The sequence below is a fragment of the Cajanus cajan genome, chromosome 5 (genome assembly GCF_000230855.2).
Source record: "Cajanus cajan strain Asha chromosome 5, NIPB_CcT2T_4, whole genome shotgun sequence".
Classification (NCBI taxonomy): domain Eukaryota; kingdom Viridiplantae; phylum Streptophyta; class Magnoliopsida; order Fabales; family Fabaceae; genus Cajanus; species Cajanus cajan.
The window spans coordinates 71338844-71353641 of record NC_138521.1 but is presented as its reverse complement, the minus strand read 5'-3'; the positions used below and the strand labels follow the sequence as shown (position 1 = coordinate 71353641).

At 33.1% G+C, this 14798-nt stretch overlaps 3 protein-coding genes across 5 annotated transcripts; all 3 read right to left on the bottom strand.

Annotated features, from left to right (window-relative positions):
* Positions 1-51: 51 nt before the first annotated feature.
* Positions 52-991, bottom strand: LOC109809778 (uncharacterized). The gene is made up of 2 exons (XM_020373174.3): positions 684-991; positions 52-566 (listed from the first exon to the last, which is right to left on the bottom strand). The coding sequence occupies exons 1-2, from the start codon at positions 792-794 to the stop codon at positions 333-335; spliced, it is 345 nt and encodes a 114-aa protein (XP_020228763.1). The 5' UTR covers positions 795-991; the 3' UTR covers positions 52-332.
* Positions 992-4214: 3223 nt separating this feature from the next.
* ECR1 (E1 C-terminal related 1) lies at positions 4215-8298 on the bottom strand. Of its 2 annotated transcripts, XR_014434268.1 has the most exons (10): positions 8083-8298; positions 7834-7997; positions 7546-7748; positions 6855-7087; positions 6724-6786; positions 6573-6629; positions 6280-6401; positions 6092-6209; positions 4911-5288; positions 4215-4662 (listed from the first exon to the last, which is right to left on the bottom strand). XR_014434268.1 is itself a non-coding variant. In XM_083075892.1 (9 exons), the coding sequence occupies exons 1-9, from the start codon at positions 8173-8175 to the stop codon at positions 5001-5003; spliced, it is 1341 nt and encodes a 446-aa protein (XP_082932018.1). In that variant the 5' UTR covers positions 8176-8298; the 3' UTR covers positions 4758-5000. The 2 variants fall into 2 exon arrangements, 1 of the variants encoding a protein (XP_082932018.1); XM_083075892.1 differs by lacking the exon at positions 4215-4662 and having other exon boundaries at positions 4758-5288.
* A 1570-nt stretch (positions 8299-9868) lies between these two features.
* TBL11 (TRICHOME BIREFRINGENCE-LIKE 11) lies at positions 9869-13904 on the bottom strand. Of its 2 annotated transcripts, XM_029273183.2 has the most exons (5): positions 13352-13904; positions 12989-13267; positions 11421-11810; positions 10926-11084; positions 9869-10679 (listed from the first exon to the last, which is right to left on the bottom strand). In XM_029273183.2, exons 1-5 carry the CDS (start codon positions 13432-13434, stop codon positions 10322-10324), a joined length of 1269 nt encoding a protein of 422 aa, XP_029129016.1. In that variant the 5' UTR covers positions 13435-13904; the 3' UTR covers positions 9869-10321. The 2 variants fall into 2 exon arrangements, with proteins under 2 accessions (XP_029129016.1, XP_020225634.1); XM_020370045.3 differs by having other exon boundaries at positions 12989-13903.
* Between the last annotated feature and the right edge of the window lie 894 nt (positions 13905-14798).

Sequence of the window (14798 nt, the reverse complement as noted above, 5' to 3'; positions counted from 1 at the left end):
GCCAATATCTGGCGAAACATAAGGAAAAATTGTATTTCGGAAGAAACAAGATTAATAAACTCATCAAACCAGATAATTAACAACTTAATCGTGCTTTTGCAACGATGAAGGGTTACAAGATCTTGCTATAAAGACTAGGTAGCAAGTACATATATGGCATTCCCACGTACATAATAACCTATATACATGAATCCATCAAACTATATAGCCATATAATTATTATTGCCTAAAGACTAAAGAATTAAACCCATAAGTGATTAAACTCGGCAAAGTAATTAATCAATAGAACTTAAGTAAAACTAACAATATTGCGTTGAAGAATCCATATATCCTCAACCATTTTTGGGTTTGAAAGAACTTTTTATTGGAACTTGAGAAACAAATTTTGTATCTTGAGACTGCTTTTGATATTTAGAGTTTGAGCTTGATCTTCCTTTCCTGTGCTTCCTTCTAGGCTGTGTGGATTGGGGGATGAACACACCTGTCCCTTTGCTAATTTGTCTTCTCAAAGTATCATCATAGAGGAAACCAGACTGTGGAGGAGGCTGAATTGATCCACAAAATGTCTGAAAATTAGTTTAAACCATAAGCATATGTTCAAAATGCTATAATTAGTTTAAGAAATTTATACAAACATAGCCATGTTAAAGTAAGGTTGCATGTGGAAGTTGTGAAAAAATTACCTGAAGAGAGTGTGAAGTACAAGAAGCAAGGGGGTCATCATCTTCATCCATAATTAGGAGAGAAATTTGCTTGCTCAAGTCAGCAAAAAATAGATCATCATCGAGTTCCATAGTAACCTCCTTGTGAATTTCTACAAGTATTGGAGTTTGAAGTTTGTGTTTGTTTTTCTTTTATTGCGATGGCCGAAAAGCAGGGTGTTTAATAGAGGGGAAAAGCCAAGGGATGAGATGGGCATGTGGGTTGGTGGGGTCATGGGCCAATCTGGCTAAGGCCCACTAGAATCATAGAAGTGTATTGCGATATTATCCTATGGCTATCCGCTTAATCTTAAAGAAGATGAGGAACAGAAAGGAACAAGTATTGTCCAGATATATATGTAGATTCATGATCCCTAAGATATATATACTTGGTTCTGGATGGTCCACATGCATATTCATACCTCAGTAAACAATTAATCAATTTGTGTCCCTAAGCTTCTTATCTTTTTTCTATCTTGTAGCGTCAAGATTAAACCACGCATACAAATCCTTCATAACTGTCACTGGATCTTCATCTTCAACAACAACTTGCAATTGGACCCAACTAGTATCAAAAGTATTATTTGGTACCTTAGTTCAACAAAGATAATGGCTATGATTAATCGATTATGGAAGGGTCACCGTCGCAACTCGCAACTTAAGCAGCGATATAATAGAGAGGACAAGGCAGGTCAATTTCTTCATACACTTGCTGTAGTTCGATTTAAATCTCTTAAAATGAGCCATTTATTTTTAATAATACATTATTAGTAACAAATTTTTATAAAATAAACTGTATCATAATTATAAATTTATTATACGTGCATGTACATGAATATGAGTATTTTTTTTTTATTATTTATTAAATGAGCAATTAGTTTGGACTTATCTTGAGGATGGGTTAATCATTCGATTCGCCTAGATTTTATTTTATTTTATTTTTTAAAAAATACATGTTGATCTGCTTAGAATTAAATGAAAATAATGGGTCGTGACTTATGAGTCAATCCGCTAGTTAATCTCCTTCATTTGTCACACGCACAGAAAAAGGGTTTCTTAAGGGGTTATTTGTCCTATGTGAACAACTTATATTATGATGAACCATCTAAAAAATAGTTGGCAAATTATTTTCTAATTTTTTTTGTTAGAATAATTTATTTATACATTTTGTTATCTTTTAACTTGTCTAATTTTAGGAATTACATAATAATAAAACCCAACTCAATCCTTTATTCACCAAAAATAAGTTGAGTTAAGTTGAATCCTTTAAAGAATGGGTGGGAAACTCCAACCAAATCCTATATGGATCATAAGATAGGTTGACTTGTCTCTCTCTCTTTTTTTTTTTTTTTGTTATAAAAGGGTGATCCTTAACCTTTAATTAATCTTCTATACATTCTCAAACACTCAAATTAAAAATAAATAAATAAGTTCAACTCAATATATTGACTCAATCCAAGTCCAACTAATTACCAAAAACAAAATGTATAGATTACCAAAAAATAAATCTAAGTCCAACTCATCCAAATTCGTTTATAAGCGACTAAGATGAACACACAACCTTAATCTTCTCTTTAAAAATTAAACAACTGAACATGTAAAACAGATCAACTTAATAGATTAAATTAATTTTATCATTATTGTTAATTTTACTAAATCAATTGTTTGAAAAAAAAAACATAATTTTCTTCTACACCTTAAATTCTTAATTTTTCTAGCGTTTTTTTTTCAGTCACATTACATTTATTAATTTTTTTTTTAAAAATTTTTTTCCTTCGTGTCACGCCCCACTTGCATACAACAAGGAGCGTTAGATGATCATTTTTGGTGTGCGGGTATAGTACTTAGCTATTGAAAGTCTTAATCCAGAAAAAAAAAAAAAAAAAACTAAACATACATTTTCACATGCATCATCTGATTGCTACTTATTCTATCTTGTATCTTATTTTTTGCACAACTACCCCTGACCGAAGGAAATTAATGTGCTTCCAGATTATGTGGAATAAGCATTATTCTTGGTTCATGTGACTGTTGTTTTCATAACAGCCATAGCGTTTGTGTGCTTTTCCTTTTTTCACCTATTCATAGTTTTAAATTACGTCTAAAGTTGCGTCACAATTGTAGAAATTATGAAAAAAAATAAAATCAATGCAACAGTAATTTACTTTTTTTCCCTATAATTTCATCAAATTTATCTTTTTAATTTTTATAATTAAAATTAATCTATTTTAGTTTCACTATATATTATTTATTTCTTTTTTATTCTTATATTTTCATACATTTTATTTTACAGTCTTTATAAAAATAGACGACAGAGATTAAAGAAAATAAAAATAATATATATAAGATTAACATGAAACATTTTTAACTATAAAAATTAAAAAGAAAACCTATAAAACTATATGGAGAAAAAATAATTAAACCGCAAAATAATCAAGTTTTGTGTGTTACGACTAAATATAATTCTCATGTCCGAATGCTTTCTCGTACTCATGGATGGCGCCAGCTTCACCAACCACTCTGGGACAGTTGGAAATGACTATTTGTTGCGAGATTAAGTAGAGAAAGGAATGAACCATTTCAAGTTGAGATAGTGCATGTTTAGATCTGCTTCAGAATCTACATTTATCAATAAAATCACGTCCAAAAAACCAAATTGATACAGAAGCTATTGTTTATTGCCTCAAGATCTACTTCATGTTAAGAGTGATGCATAACCAGACAATCCCATATTATATTGGGAAAATTGGTTGGTGCTGTGCATATGAAATTTGGTTTGAACTCTAGTTGTCTTTCCTTCGTCGAAAATGATTTACGGAAATGACGAAATTTGCTATAAGATTAATTGAGCAAAGAAAAAAAGTAACTGTTTCTGGTTGAGATATGGGGGTAAATTCATGGGTGTTCGGAATTTAGTTTAAAGTTATTATCTCACCTTCGCTTATGCATTTGTGGCTTGTAGACATGTGTTCAAGTTGGCCCCGGTGACTTTTACCACCACTACTAGCTTGTGGAAGGCGATTTTGAGAGTGAAAATCTATTAGAGTTATTTAATTACCTTGCTTTGGTTAGTTACTTGTTAATTCTTAACAGGAATCATGAATTAGAGCACCATATACATTGTTGATTCTATTATCAATCAATACGATATTTCCTAACCTTATTCTCTCTACTTAATCCTATACCTATGATCTCAATCTTTTTATCCTCTTATTACCGACAATTGATAGAAATAAATCTTATAGGCACTAATTCTTTTTTTAATCCTTATTTAATAGGTATATACCAACTCTTCACAAATTTATGCATAATACTATGCTCCAAGTTAATATTCATAAATCGTATATTCAGACTTGCATGGAATCTGCAATCTCAGGCAGGCAGTTGAATTTCTAGTTTAATTATCTGATACCGAAAAGATTGACATCTAATCATTAACCATTCTAATACAATCAACCACACTATTATGAACGATTTTGTATAGGTTAGAATTTATCTTCGCAAGATTCCATAGACAGACAACCATTCCATGTAATATAAATACTTCTTAAAGACTCGAAGCAAATTGCCATTTTACTGCTAAATAAAGCATAGAAACTCCAAAAACAACGCAAGTTGCCACCTTGCTACCGCTTGTAATGCACGACTTGGTAATGAATCTTTTCAAACACGATGCAAAGAGATCTGCTAATATTATACCCTGAATTTTAGCCCACCATGGAGATTCCCCCTAAAGTACAAAGCTACTAGTTCAATGGCTTCTATTTAGCATCTTTTCCCATCTCTGTAAGCTGAGCCATTCTAAATTCTAATGCATGCATTATTCATTCCAAAGCCTAAATAGGTGCCTTGAATTCACTTTAGTAAATATTTATAGTAACTAGCTACCAGAATGTTCAACATTCTCAACCATTCGTTGCCACATATACTCGCGTGCACATTTCTCCCCCACAAAATAAATCTGCATCAAGATATTTTAAGGCCAACTTCAGAATTTCAGAGATGAAATACGGGCACTTATAAACATTTAAGCAACTTAATCGCATCAGATATCCATAATTTAACTCTGCTCCATCAATCTAACTAAGGGCATATAATAAAATGGAATTGCCAAAATTCGTCGCCCTGTGGGGCAACAAATTCACAGCATCAAGTGTTATTGACTTGTCTATGAATAACTTTGACAGGCTAGAAACTGTAAAACCTTACCTGACCAATATTGGAAACAAGCTGTGATACATAAATTATGCTTATATAGCCGAAAAAATTAAGCATCAAAACACGTTTGGATGTCCAAAGTTATGCTCCCCCGGCTGTATCCATATCTGTAACCCCGTCAACTCCCTTGAAAACAACACGTAATTTTCTCAAACAAGAGAACTTTTGGTCGTTCTTGATTGTTGTACCATTCACATGCACAACATCCTTGGGCAATTTACCCATGAGGTTAAAAAGAGAGAGACTCAGGTTTGATCGAGTCATTTCTTCCAATACAGGGGGAGCTTGCATGTACAGATTCTTTCCTTGATGTGTAATACTAGCTTTTGATAATCGCAACTTAGGATGTTCTTCCAGAAGATCCATGAACTGTTAACCACAATTCAATTAAAAAAAACGTCAGAAGGGAAATGCTAAAGATGCATCAAGATATGATTTGCTTAAAAACAGCAATAAGAACATAGTTCACTAGCTGAAAAATGCATAAATACATCATAAGCACACTAGCTCTTTACAGTACTAATTTCACTGATTTGGAGTCAAGATGCAAAACATTTAATAGGTGGCAGAGATTATTTCACCTTTCATAATGAATGTGTATTATTTCATGAAATAAACAGGGCATGTTCTGCCAGCCAAAGGACGGACTCTTCACACAGTGGTTTCCCAAGGTTAATGCTTCCTACTACCTATTCAACATTCTAATAATTGTTTGTACAGCCATCGATAAGGAAAAACAGGGAAAAGGAAGGGTGGGGGTGAAGGTCGAAAATAAACTCTGTGGAACCTTCTAGATTTGACCCAAATTTTACATCTCCCCAAAATATCATTTTAAATTTCCTTCAAGAGCACTACGTTGATGAAATGTCAAAATCATTTTAAAATTATAAAAGGATTCTCAACAGTTGTATGCAATAGGCATTTGTGGCTATTATCAAGGTCACAATGGCTATAAATTATAAAAAGCTAGCAACCAACACAACTTAATAATACAATTTCAATATTATTTAATCTTTTATCAAGGAATATTTAGACACTCTAAAGACAGAAGGAATTGATATTTGCTGCACAGATAATCAGTAATTTGTCTATATATATATATATATATATATATATATATATATATATATATATATATATATATAATAGAGGAGTTAATAATTGAAATTAACCTTTTGCAAAGTGATTGAAGTGTCCAGTTCAATACGTATACCAGGACCACATACAAGACATTCCTTGTCCCTTTCAAATTCTGCCACTTCAGTATGGAGGCCTTCTGATCCATTATACCTACAGAGGTATAAACCGATCAATAATATTTATAGCCAAGAGCCAAAAAATAATAAGATGAAAGACATACGTTAAATAGTTAGACAAAGTTTTGCTGCACTCTGATGCAATCTTTAATGTTTCCAGCACACAAGCAGCTGATATAATCGCATTTGTTGAAGCTATAGCTGGTATGATGTTCTTCACAACACCCTAATAAAAGAAATAATTTTCAGGGAAAAAGGCAAATACAGTTGACTATCACAAGAGAAAACCCAATAAACAAGATAAACACCAAACAATTCATAGGAACATCATTTATACAAACCACACAGGAACTCAGAATTTTGCTGGGGTAACTAGCATCCTTAATCATCTATATACCTGAGTTAGAGAATAAGTAACTCCAGGAATGCCAAAAAGCTCAGCCCTCTTGACAGCCTGTATAACATAAATAAATAAACTTGTAACAACTATTGATGAGCCAAAAATGTGCATTAAGGGGTCAAGAAACTAACTATGAAATAGTGACTACCTCATCATAAACCCATTTCATATGCTCAGGGTTATCTGGATCAAAAGCCACTCCACCATGAACCTATACATTAAATTCTGGTTTATATAATGAACATTACAAAATAACAGAAAGAATGGACCACTATTCACCTCATTCCACTTAATCAAGTGAGCATATTCAATACAGTGAGCAGAAGTTCTAGGGGTTTCAGCCAGGGTACACAAAGGAAACTTCACTTGAGGTGGGAAAAGCCAGATGGTACACTCAAAGCATGGCGTGATCCCCGGCAAGATCACCCTAGCATGGCCCTTGAAACCCTCAGTCCCACCATCCACCATAGGCTTGATTGTCTCCTCTCGTGGGTTATCATCAGAATCATACTCTAGATTTATCATTAAAAACAAAAAAAAAGAAACTAAAAATTAGCATAAGCAGTCTGCAACAAACATTCAGGACTGAGTGTAGAGGTGAAAATTTTACATAATTGAGTCCAAATATGTAAGAACCAATATAGGTGCTAAGCTAATCCAGAGATCGGTTGAATACAAACTTAAAAGTATTTTTAAGAACTTCTCTACCGATAATAAAAAGTATTTTTCATTAGAGAAACTCTCATAAGTCATAAGTATTCTTAGCTTGTATCTACAGACTCTTTAGCTTATGGGGGAAGCTCGTTTTATTTTTTCTTCTCTTATAACTTATCCAAACAAGGCCGTAGTGCAAAGATAAAAACCTATGCAGGATATATAACAACTCAAGTAGTGAAACAAGAGGGGATATACAATACATAAAGGCAAGCAACAAGCAGTGCAAGTAAACGCAACAGAAAACAAAACAGACCTAGAAAACTACAAGCAACAGTATTGATATAGCTGCGTGCCTCAATGGAATCAAGACCAAGGGCAATAATGCTAAAATCGTTGTAAAACTCAATCTCCTTGTCCTCAATCCTGCAAAAATGCGGCACAATTTGCACACCGCTGATTCTCTCCATGACACGCTTGGCAGCTACCTCGGCCTTGGGTTTGCCAACATCTTCAAGCCTACAAAACAAAGCAAATTAAAAAGAGCAAAACAATAGAAACGAAACGAAGGCGACACGTTGAAAGAGAAACGTGCGAAGCTAACCTGAACAAAAATTGGCGGTTGAGATTAGTGACCTCAATGCGATCCATGTCAATGACCTCGAGGTTTTTGAAACCAGACAAGGCTAAATCCTTCAACAATTCACAGCCCAAGCCACCGGCCCCAACCACCAACACTTTGGCGAAGGCCTGAAGGTCATCACGCAACTGCGAGAGAGAAAAAATAAGGGAAGAGAAACGAAACCCCAAAAAGAAAAGAGAGTAGTAATAGGAATAGGAATAGGAATAGTACCTCGGGGCCAGGTTCGAACCTGGGACCGACGAGATTGCCGGGTCGGAGAAGGAGTTTGTCGAGGTCTCTGGATCGACTTGAGGTATCCGCCATTGCAGAGGGATTTCTTCGTCTTCTTCCCTGCCCTGCCTAACCTTCACCAATCACCACCACTCTACTCTCTATTCCACACTTTTTCATTTTTCTTTTTTCTTTTTAGCTTTCATTTTAAGCTATCGTTGTTCTGTTGGATGCCAAGGTCGTGTGTTTTTATTTATGTGGATAAAAATTTAAAATTTGAATTGATTTATTTTTTTAAATAAAAATTATTTAAATTTAAAGATATAATTTTAAATTTTTTTTATCTAATTCAAACTATAAAATTTATCTCATTAAATTCAATTATAAGAAATAATTAAATACAACTCAAGTTCAAATAAAAGAAAAATGTTATAAACATGATGATGAAAATTACATAAAAATAAAATTAAAAAATAATTAAAATTTTAAAATTTTAATTTTATATTATTTTTTTATTTATTTATAGAATATATTTATCACTTAACTTTTACTATATTTATAATTTTTTAATTCAAATATCAATAATTTTTATATATAAAGAAATTTAATATTATAACTTTTATATTTTAAATCAATCAAAAATTATTTAAAATTATGTTACAAAATTAAAAATAAATATTATTTTAAAAGTATCAATTCAATTCAAATATAAAAGATAAATAAACTAAATAAATATTTTAATAAATAAAAAAAAATAAAGGTAAAAAGAAGTAAAATTCAACCTAAAATAAATTATAAGCTTTTCATAATTACAATCGTTAACTTTTAAGTTAACGGTAATTATTTTACTTTATGTTTTGAAGCATGAAAATGCATTTTAATATATATATATATATAGTGAAAGAAATTATTTTCAACTAATAAATCACATTTTGAATTTTTACTAAAAATAGATCAACATATTTAATAGTTACCATGTTTAAAATAGAATTATCTTTAAAAAAATCCATAGCAAATAAATAAATAACTCAAACTTGATTAATAAATGTTTTTTTTTATCTCTGAAGTATCTACTATCGGGACTAATCTCCTCGTTACGTTGGTTGGACTATGTTTAATAGCTTATATATATTACTGACATTTTTATACATATCTCCCGAAACTGATCCAGAGATATGTTTGATGAAACATTATCATTGACTAAGTATTATTTTTTAAGAGACTATGTATTTTGCTAATTAAATATTATTTTAAAGTTTATATGATAATTGTTGAAAAATAATATCACGACAGATTGAGTTCAAATGCTAGTAACCAAATGCTTATATATTTATGGAAAGTCAAATAATTATTTCATGTAATATTTATTAGTAGTTTTACTATTATATTAATGTCATCTCTAAATTTATTTTAAAATTTAAAATTTAAATATTCTTTATTTATCTTAAAATAAATACTTGTACTAATAATAAAGGAGACTGTTAGGATAAAATAAAAAGGACGCTATTCCTTTTGCGTACACAATTGTCTGTATGACTGACTACTTCTTAATCATTTTGTTATTTTTTTTTTTACTTTCAAAACAGCTAAAAAAGCTATCCTTATAATTACAACTACTAAAAAAATATTCACCTACTAAATGTTAACATTTACTTTCATTTTATATATATTTTAAGGAATACATGACACAAAATGTTTTTTTTACACTAAATATAAATGAAAACAGTAATATTAGAGTATAAATCAAAGAAGTCCTGATTGAGTAGGGTACGTGAACAAATAAAAATAAATAAATATATATATACATATATAATTTTATAGAAATAAGAACAAATAACAGGAACAAAATTGCACTTAGCATTTTCCTTAAATAATCTTTCACTTTGAATCAAAACTGTGTTCGTGGTACCTTACAAAAGAATTCGATAATTACAGTTGTTTCTTCCCTCATCTAAGTCACAAGATAACCAAAAGTGAGAAACTAATGGTTTCTTGCCGCCAGCAGCATTTGTATTGCAAAACCGATGTCCATGTCCCCAGAACGTTGAGCTTCTTCTGAATAAGTCACACAATTCTGAGTGGTCCATTCGCAGCAATAAAATCTGACAACTTAGTCCCCCACTGCATATCTCTGATGTAAAATATCTCCTCTTGTTCTCCGCAACAATTTTCTAGGAAAGAATTGGTATAAGAAGCTTCATGAATCCATGCAGCACAATTAAAATGATTTTCAGAGTAATCACACGTTAATGTCTCGAACAGCTTCATATTTAAGCCACAGAGCATAAAGCAGCTCATTCCACGTGTCAGGTACACCAGGCAGACACCAATGGCTGCAATCTTGGCGACGATGAGGCATCACAGGACCCACAATACGTCCCAGATAATAGATTGATGAATGTCCATCTTTTCTATGAGCTGTCATCTGTGTTACATTCAATACCATGAACTTCTTAGTTTCAGAAATATTTGTGTGTGCAGATAAGACAGCATTGGTTATTTTGAATTGCGACCAGTTGTCATTAGGCACCAATGAAGAGCCAACCTCAGGTAGTGATTCTAAATGACAGTTTCCACCGTTTCTCCAATCCCCGCCTCTGAAACATATCAGACCAATTTTGTTTCTAAAGATATGTAGTATTGAACAAGATACTTGCGGAATATAACTATGGACAAGGCCTCAGGATCCAAAATTTAGGTACAACAGCATTTGATCATTTCAAATGTTTCATATTCAGAATATCAAATGCGGTGGTACACCACTCTACAGTATATCGAGATTAAAAAATAAGAAGTAATATAACTGAAGTGCAGGAACTCGTCATTTGAACTGTCAAACCAACCTGAAGTGCACTGGGGCTAGAGTACGAAAGAAAACCCGTGTCTTGCTAGGATTTACTGTTTCTTGTATCCAGTTCAACACTGTCTGAATGGACTGCTTGTATGCATCTTCTACTTGCATTTCCAACTTAACTTCCATGCCTTCTTGGAAATAACAACCCCTGAACAAATTTAGAAAAATTAAAATTTCAATCCTTTTTACAGGCCAAAAGTTAGTGATAAATGACCTTGACATATACAGTTTAAGAGTGATGCAACCAACAGTTTGAAATCATTGAAATTCGAGGAGCTAAGAAAGCACACAGTTAATCTTATAAGTTGGTTTTATGCCATGGCTTGGTCGGATTCAAATCTGATCAAATATAGACTCTATATCCTACACAAAATCAGATGTCTTTGGCATCATAGTCCAATCAACAGAAATTTATTTTTTAGTTATCTTTTCACATTTGACAAGAAATGATTAAGCAATAAAAATATGGGGAGAATTGAAATACCCTCTTATTGTTTTTTCATAATTCCACCAGTGGCCTGTGTTAAGAACCAGGATATCAGCATCTCTCCACTTGCCAGAGTTCCAATCCATTTTATCCACTTTCAGAGTTGTCCTAATATTTTCAGGAGCTCCAGTAGGAGGCCGGCTCTGCAATACAAGAAATGGAGCTCTGTAGTATTCCACTGTACAGTTAAAATCCTTGAATTTGAACACCAAGAACCCCTTGTGCTTTGTAATTGGGCTGCCATTCACTTCATAGATTGATTCCTTGTTAGGAACCCCTGAAGAGAGCATGCATAAGAGTGACTCCCATTGGTTTCTCCCAATTGAGTCCCCCGCAAACACTATGCGTTTGTTTCGCAGTTTTTCCAACATCATTGTTGCATTGAATCTGTTTTTGTTAGTGTCAAACCAAAGGTGTAAATTTACTTCATTTAATTTTGCATTAATCAGAAAACAACACTGTAAAGAAAATCAAAATAAATGAATACATAGTGACTGATTCTCATCCATGTAACACCATGGTTCATTAGTACCAACAACCCCGAAATAGCTCATTGAAACGAAGTTGGTCTCACAACACTGCAACGTAGGCTACTGATTATAAATGAAAATGTTGAAATTCTCTCAGCATTACACACATATATCACAAATACAAACTGGCTGCATTAAGAAAAGGAATTAATGAACATTGATTGACGGTGAAAAGGTTAAAAACGTTGTCATTGTCACCTAATTGTAGATTGTCATATATGGTAAAATTGTTGAATTTTGTAATATAATAATGTATTGACAGCGTTCTTAGATTGACCGTGCATGAAAATTAACACAAGATGAATAAAGGGCGTGTAAGGAATATAGTTCATTAGTTCAAGACACCAACAAAGGCCAATGGTTGCAGACTTGCAGCCATTATGCAAAACAGAAACAATCAAAACTAAGAAAGGAAACGAGGGTTCTGTTTATTCAAAACGAAGTAAAAGACAAACAGAAAAAGAAAAATGTTCAAAATGATGTGGAGAAGGAGGAACACAAAAGACAATGTTTTAGTACTAAAGGAATCGAACATTTCATCATGCTTATCAACATAGACATCCATGAAAGACTCGAGTTTCTGCGTGGAAATTGCATACAAGAAAATGATGTCATTTTCATAGAGCTGCGTGTCCCATTGTCGGATTGTCCCAATAGCTGAAAGTTACAAAGAAGGGATAATAAGACAACGGATAGCCAATTGCAACCAAACTGTTCGGTCGCTGTCATTCCGTCAAGATGCCAGAATAGATGGTTAAAGACACTCAAAGTCACACACCACAACAGTATTTTTTTCTTTTAACATTCCAATTTTCCAAATACTCAAAATTAAGCACGGACATTGTTTGCCGGTAGCGTGATATCCGATGATTGTATTCCTTAAAAATTCAATTGCAATAATTAAACCAACCTTTGAAATTACCATCCTCATCCTTATTTTCTCAGAAGGCAAACGGTTACTTAAGAAAGACATGAAAAACATAACCAACTTGATACTAAAATAAAACCAGTGGAAAACAAACATGAAACACCTACCTCGGCAAGTTGCAACCTTTGGGCTGCCACCTCCACTTGGTGTAAAACAAATCACGCCGTCCATTCTCAGAACATCGAAAACCTTCATCCAGAAAGCTGCAATCTTTTGATTGGTATAAGGGGTAGCTCTCATCCCAAACCCATTTCCCATCAAACAAATCACACCCACCACCCTTTTCTCCAAGAAACTCAACTCTGCGTGGCTCAGTAGACCCCTTTATCCGCAAACAAGCAAACCCATTGGGTTGCTCCAAGAACCCAAATCTTGAAGCAAAGTATCTGTTATCCGAATAGAAGAAGCAGCAAATCACAAAGACAGTAACAACAACAAACCCAAGAACACCCAGAGACGGCTCAAACAACCTCAAGCGTTTAGCCCTCCTAATAGCTTCAAAAACTGGCATGGCTTCGGCTTCATGCTGTGATGAGGTCTTAGGGGAAGACATTAACAAACAAAAGTTCAAAAGTTAGAGTCTTGTGGGTGTGGCTTTAACGGTCGAAGTGGTGGACACTCATAGCGAGACGGGGCAGTGAGAAAAACGGAAACTTAAAAGCTCATAGCAGAAGGGTGGCATGCAAGCAACATGGTATTCATGGGACGCAGCACAATTAAACAGGAGAAGCATGTGTTTGTTTACTTTGCTTGGTAGGTCAGTTTGGTAAATAGCATCATCAATCAGGAACAGCCAAAAGAAAGGGATGGGTGCGGAGGAAGCAAAGGAGCATTCATTCACTGATTTTCAATTATTTTCTAGACACTAAGATTCGGTGAATTAAAGAATTGATTAAACAGAATCAGGTGCTACTAGCAACGAGGACATTGCTTGCAAAATCTTAAAAGACCATTTGGGAGAATTCACTATCCAAATTTAATGGAAAATGGGATAACCGGTAACGGTATAGAGGACAGGTCCCACGCTCGTTTGAACTTTTGAAGAGAGGGTAAAAAATTGGCTTTATATTGGACCGTGAACACACGCGCAGAAAATGTACAACGTGTCTTCTTTTTAACGGCCTCATTTGGAAAAAAGTTATTCCAATAAATATTTACTTGAGAATGACATTTCTCAATTTTAAAAAAAAAATAATAATTAAAATCTATGACAACTTTCAATATTCCTAAAAATATTTAAAAACAAGTGTTTAATTTATAATGTAGTTTATTAAAGTGTGTTTGTTTCGTTGATTAAAAATTTATTTCCCAAAACAAGTGTCTCATTATAAGTATTATATTAAATTCTAGAGCTTTCAAAATGGGTTTCGCCCGGTAAGCCAACCCGGCCCACCACGAGTTCAAGTCGAGTTGGGTTGAAAAAAAATTAAAAATTTTAATGGGTCAAATTTGAACCCGGCTTACCCGGGTTAAACCCGTGGTGAGCCGGGCTGGCCCACAAACCCGTGATTAAATTTTTTTTTAAAATATAATAATTATTAGGCCATAGTGCAGCCCAACATGAGACAATAATGATTTAATGTTAGATTGTGATTTGTAATTTTTATGATTTTGGATTGTATTTGAAGTTTAAGATGATTTTGGATTATATTTATCTATTTGAGATTATTTAGATTTGATTTGATTGTATTTAAAATTATCATTTAATGTTTGGGATGAATGATTCATTTATGGATGTCTTAATTAAGAATCTCATATTTTTAAAATAAGTTTAAATTTTTGGGCTTTAGCTGTATATTAAGAAAAAAAAATGAAAAACATTATTTTTTTTAAAGGTGAGTCAACCTGTAATGGATCAGGCCGGATTCAATTTTTTTGAGCTCACTGATAAATGAGTTGGGTTGGGTTGACCTACCA

Excerpts from the sequence above, each read along its gene's own strand:
- LOC109809778 (XM_020373174.3), bottom strand. The coding sequence starts at position 794 with ATGGAACTCGATGATGATCTATTTTTTGCTGACTTGAGCAAGCAAATT. Across the intron at positions 567-683 it reads GTACTTCACACTCTCTTCAG|ACATTTTGTGGATCAATTCA; the intron begins GTAATTTTTTCA and ends ACTAATTTTCAG.
- TBL11 (XM_020370045.3), bottom strand. The coding sequence starts at position 13,434 with ATGTCTTCCCCTAAGACCTCATCACAGCATGAAGCCGAAGCCATGCCA. Across the intron at positions 11,811-12,988 it reads AAAGGTTGCAACTTGCCGAG|ATTCAATGCAACAATGATGT; the intron begins GTAGGTGTTTCA and ends TAACAAAAACAG. Across the intron at positions 10,680-10,925 it reads CTAGCCCCAGTGCACTTCAG|AGGCGGGGATTGGAGAAACG; the intron begins GTTGGTTTGACA and ends GATATGTTTCAG.
- ECR1 (XM_083075892.1), bottom strand. The coding sequence starts at position 8,175 with ATGGCGGATACCTCAAGTCGATCCAGAGACCTCGACAAACTCCTTCTC. Across the intron at positions 6,787-6,854 it reads ACTTGATTAAGTGGAATGAG|GTTCATGGTGGAGTGGCTTT; the intron begins GTGAATAGTGGT and ends TTTAATGTATAG. Across the intron at positions 6,630-6,723 it reads TGAAATGGGTTTATGATGAG|GCTGTCAAGAGGGCTGAGCT; the intron begins GTAGTCACTATT and ends TATGTTATACAG.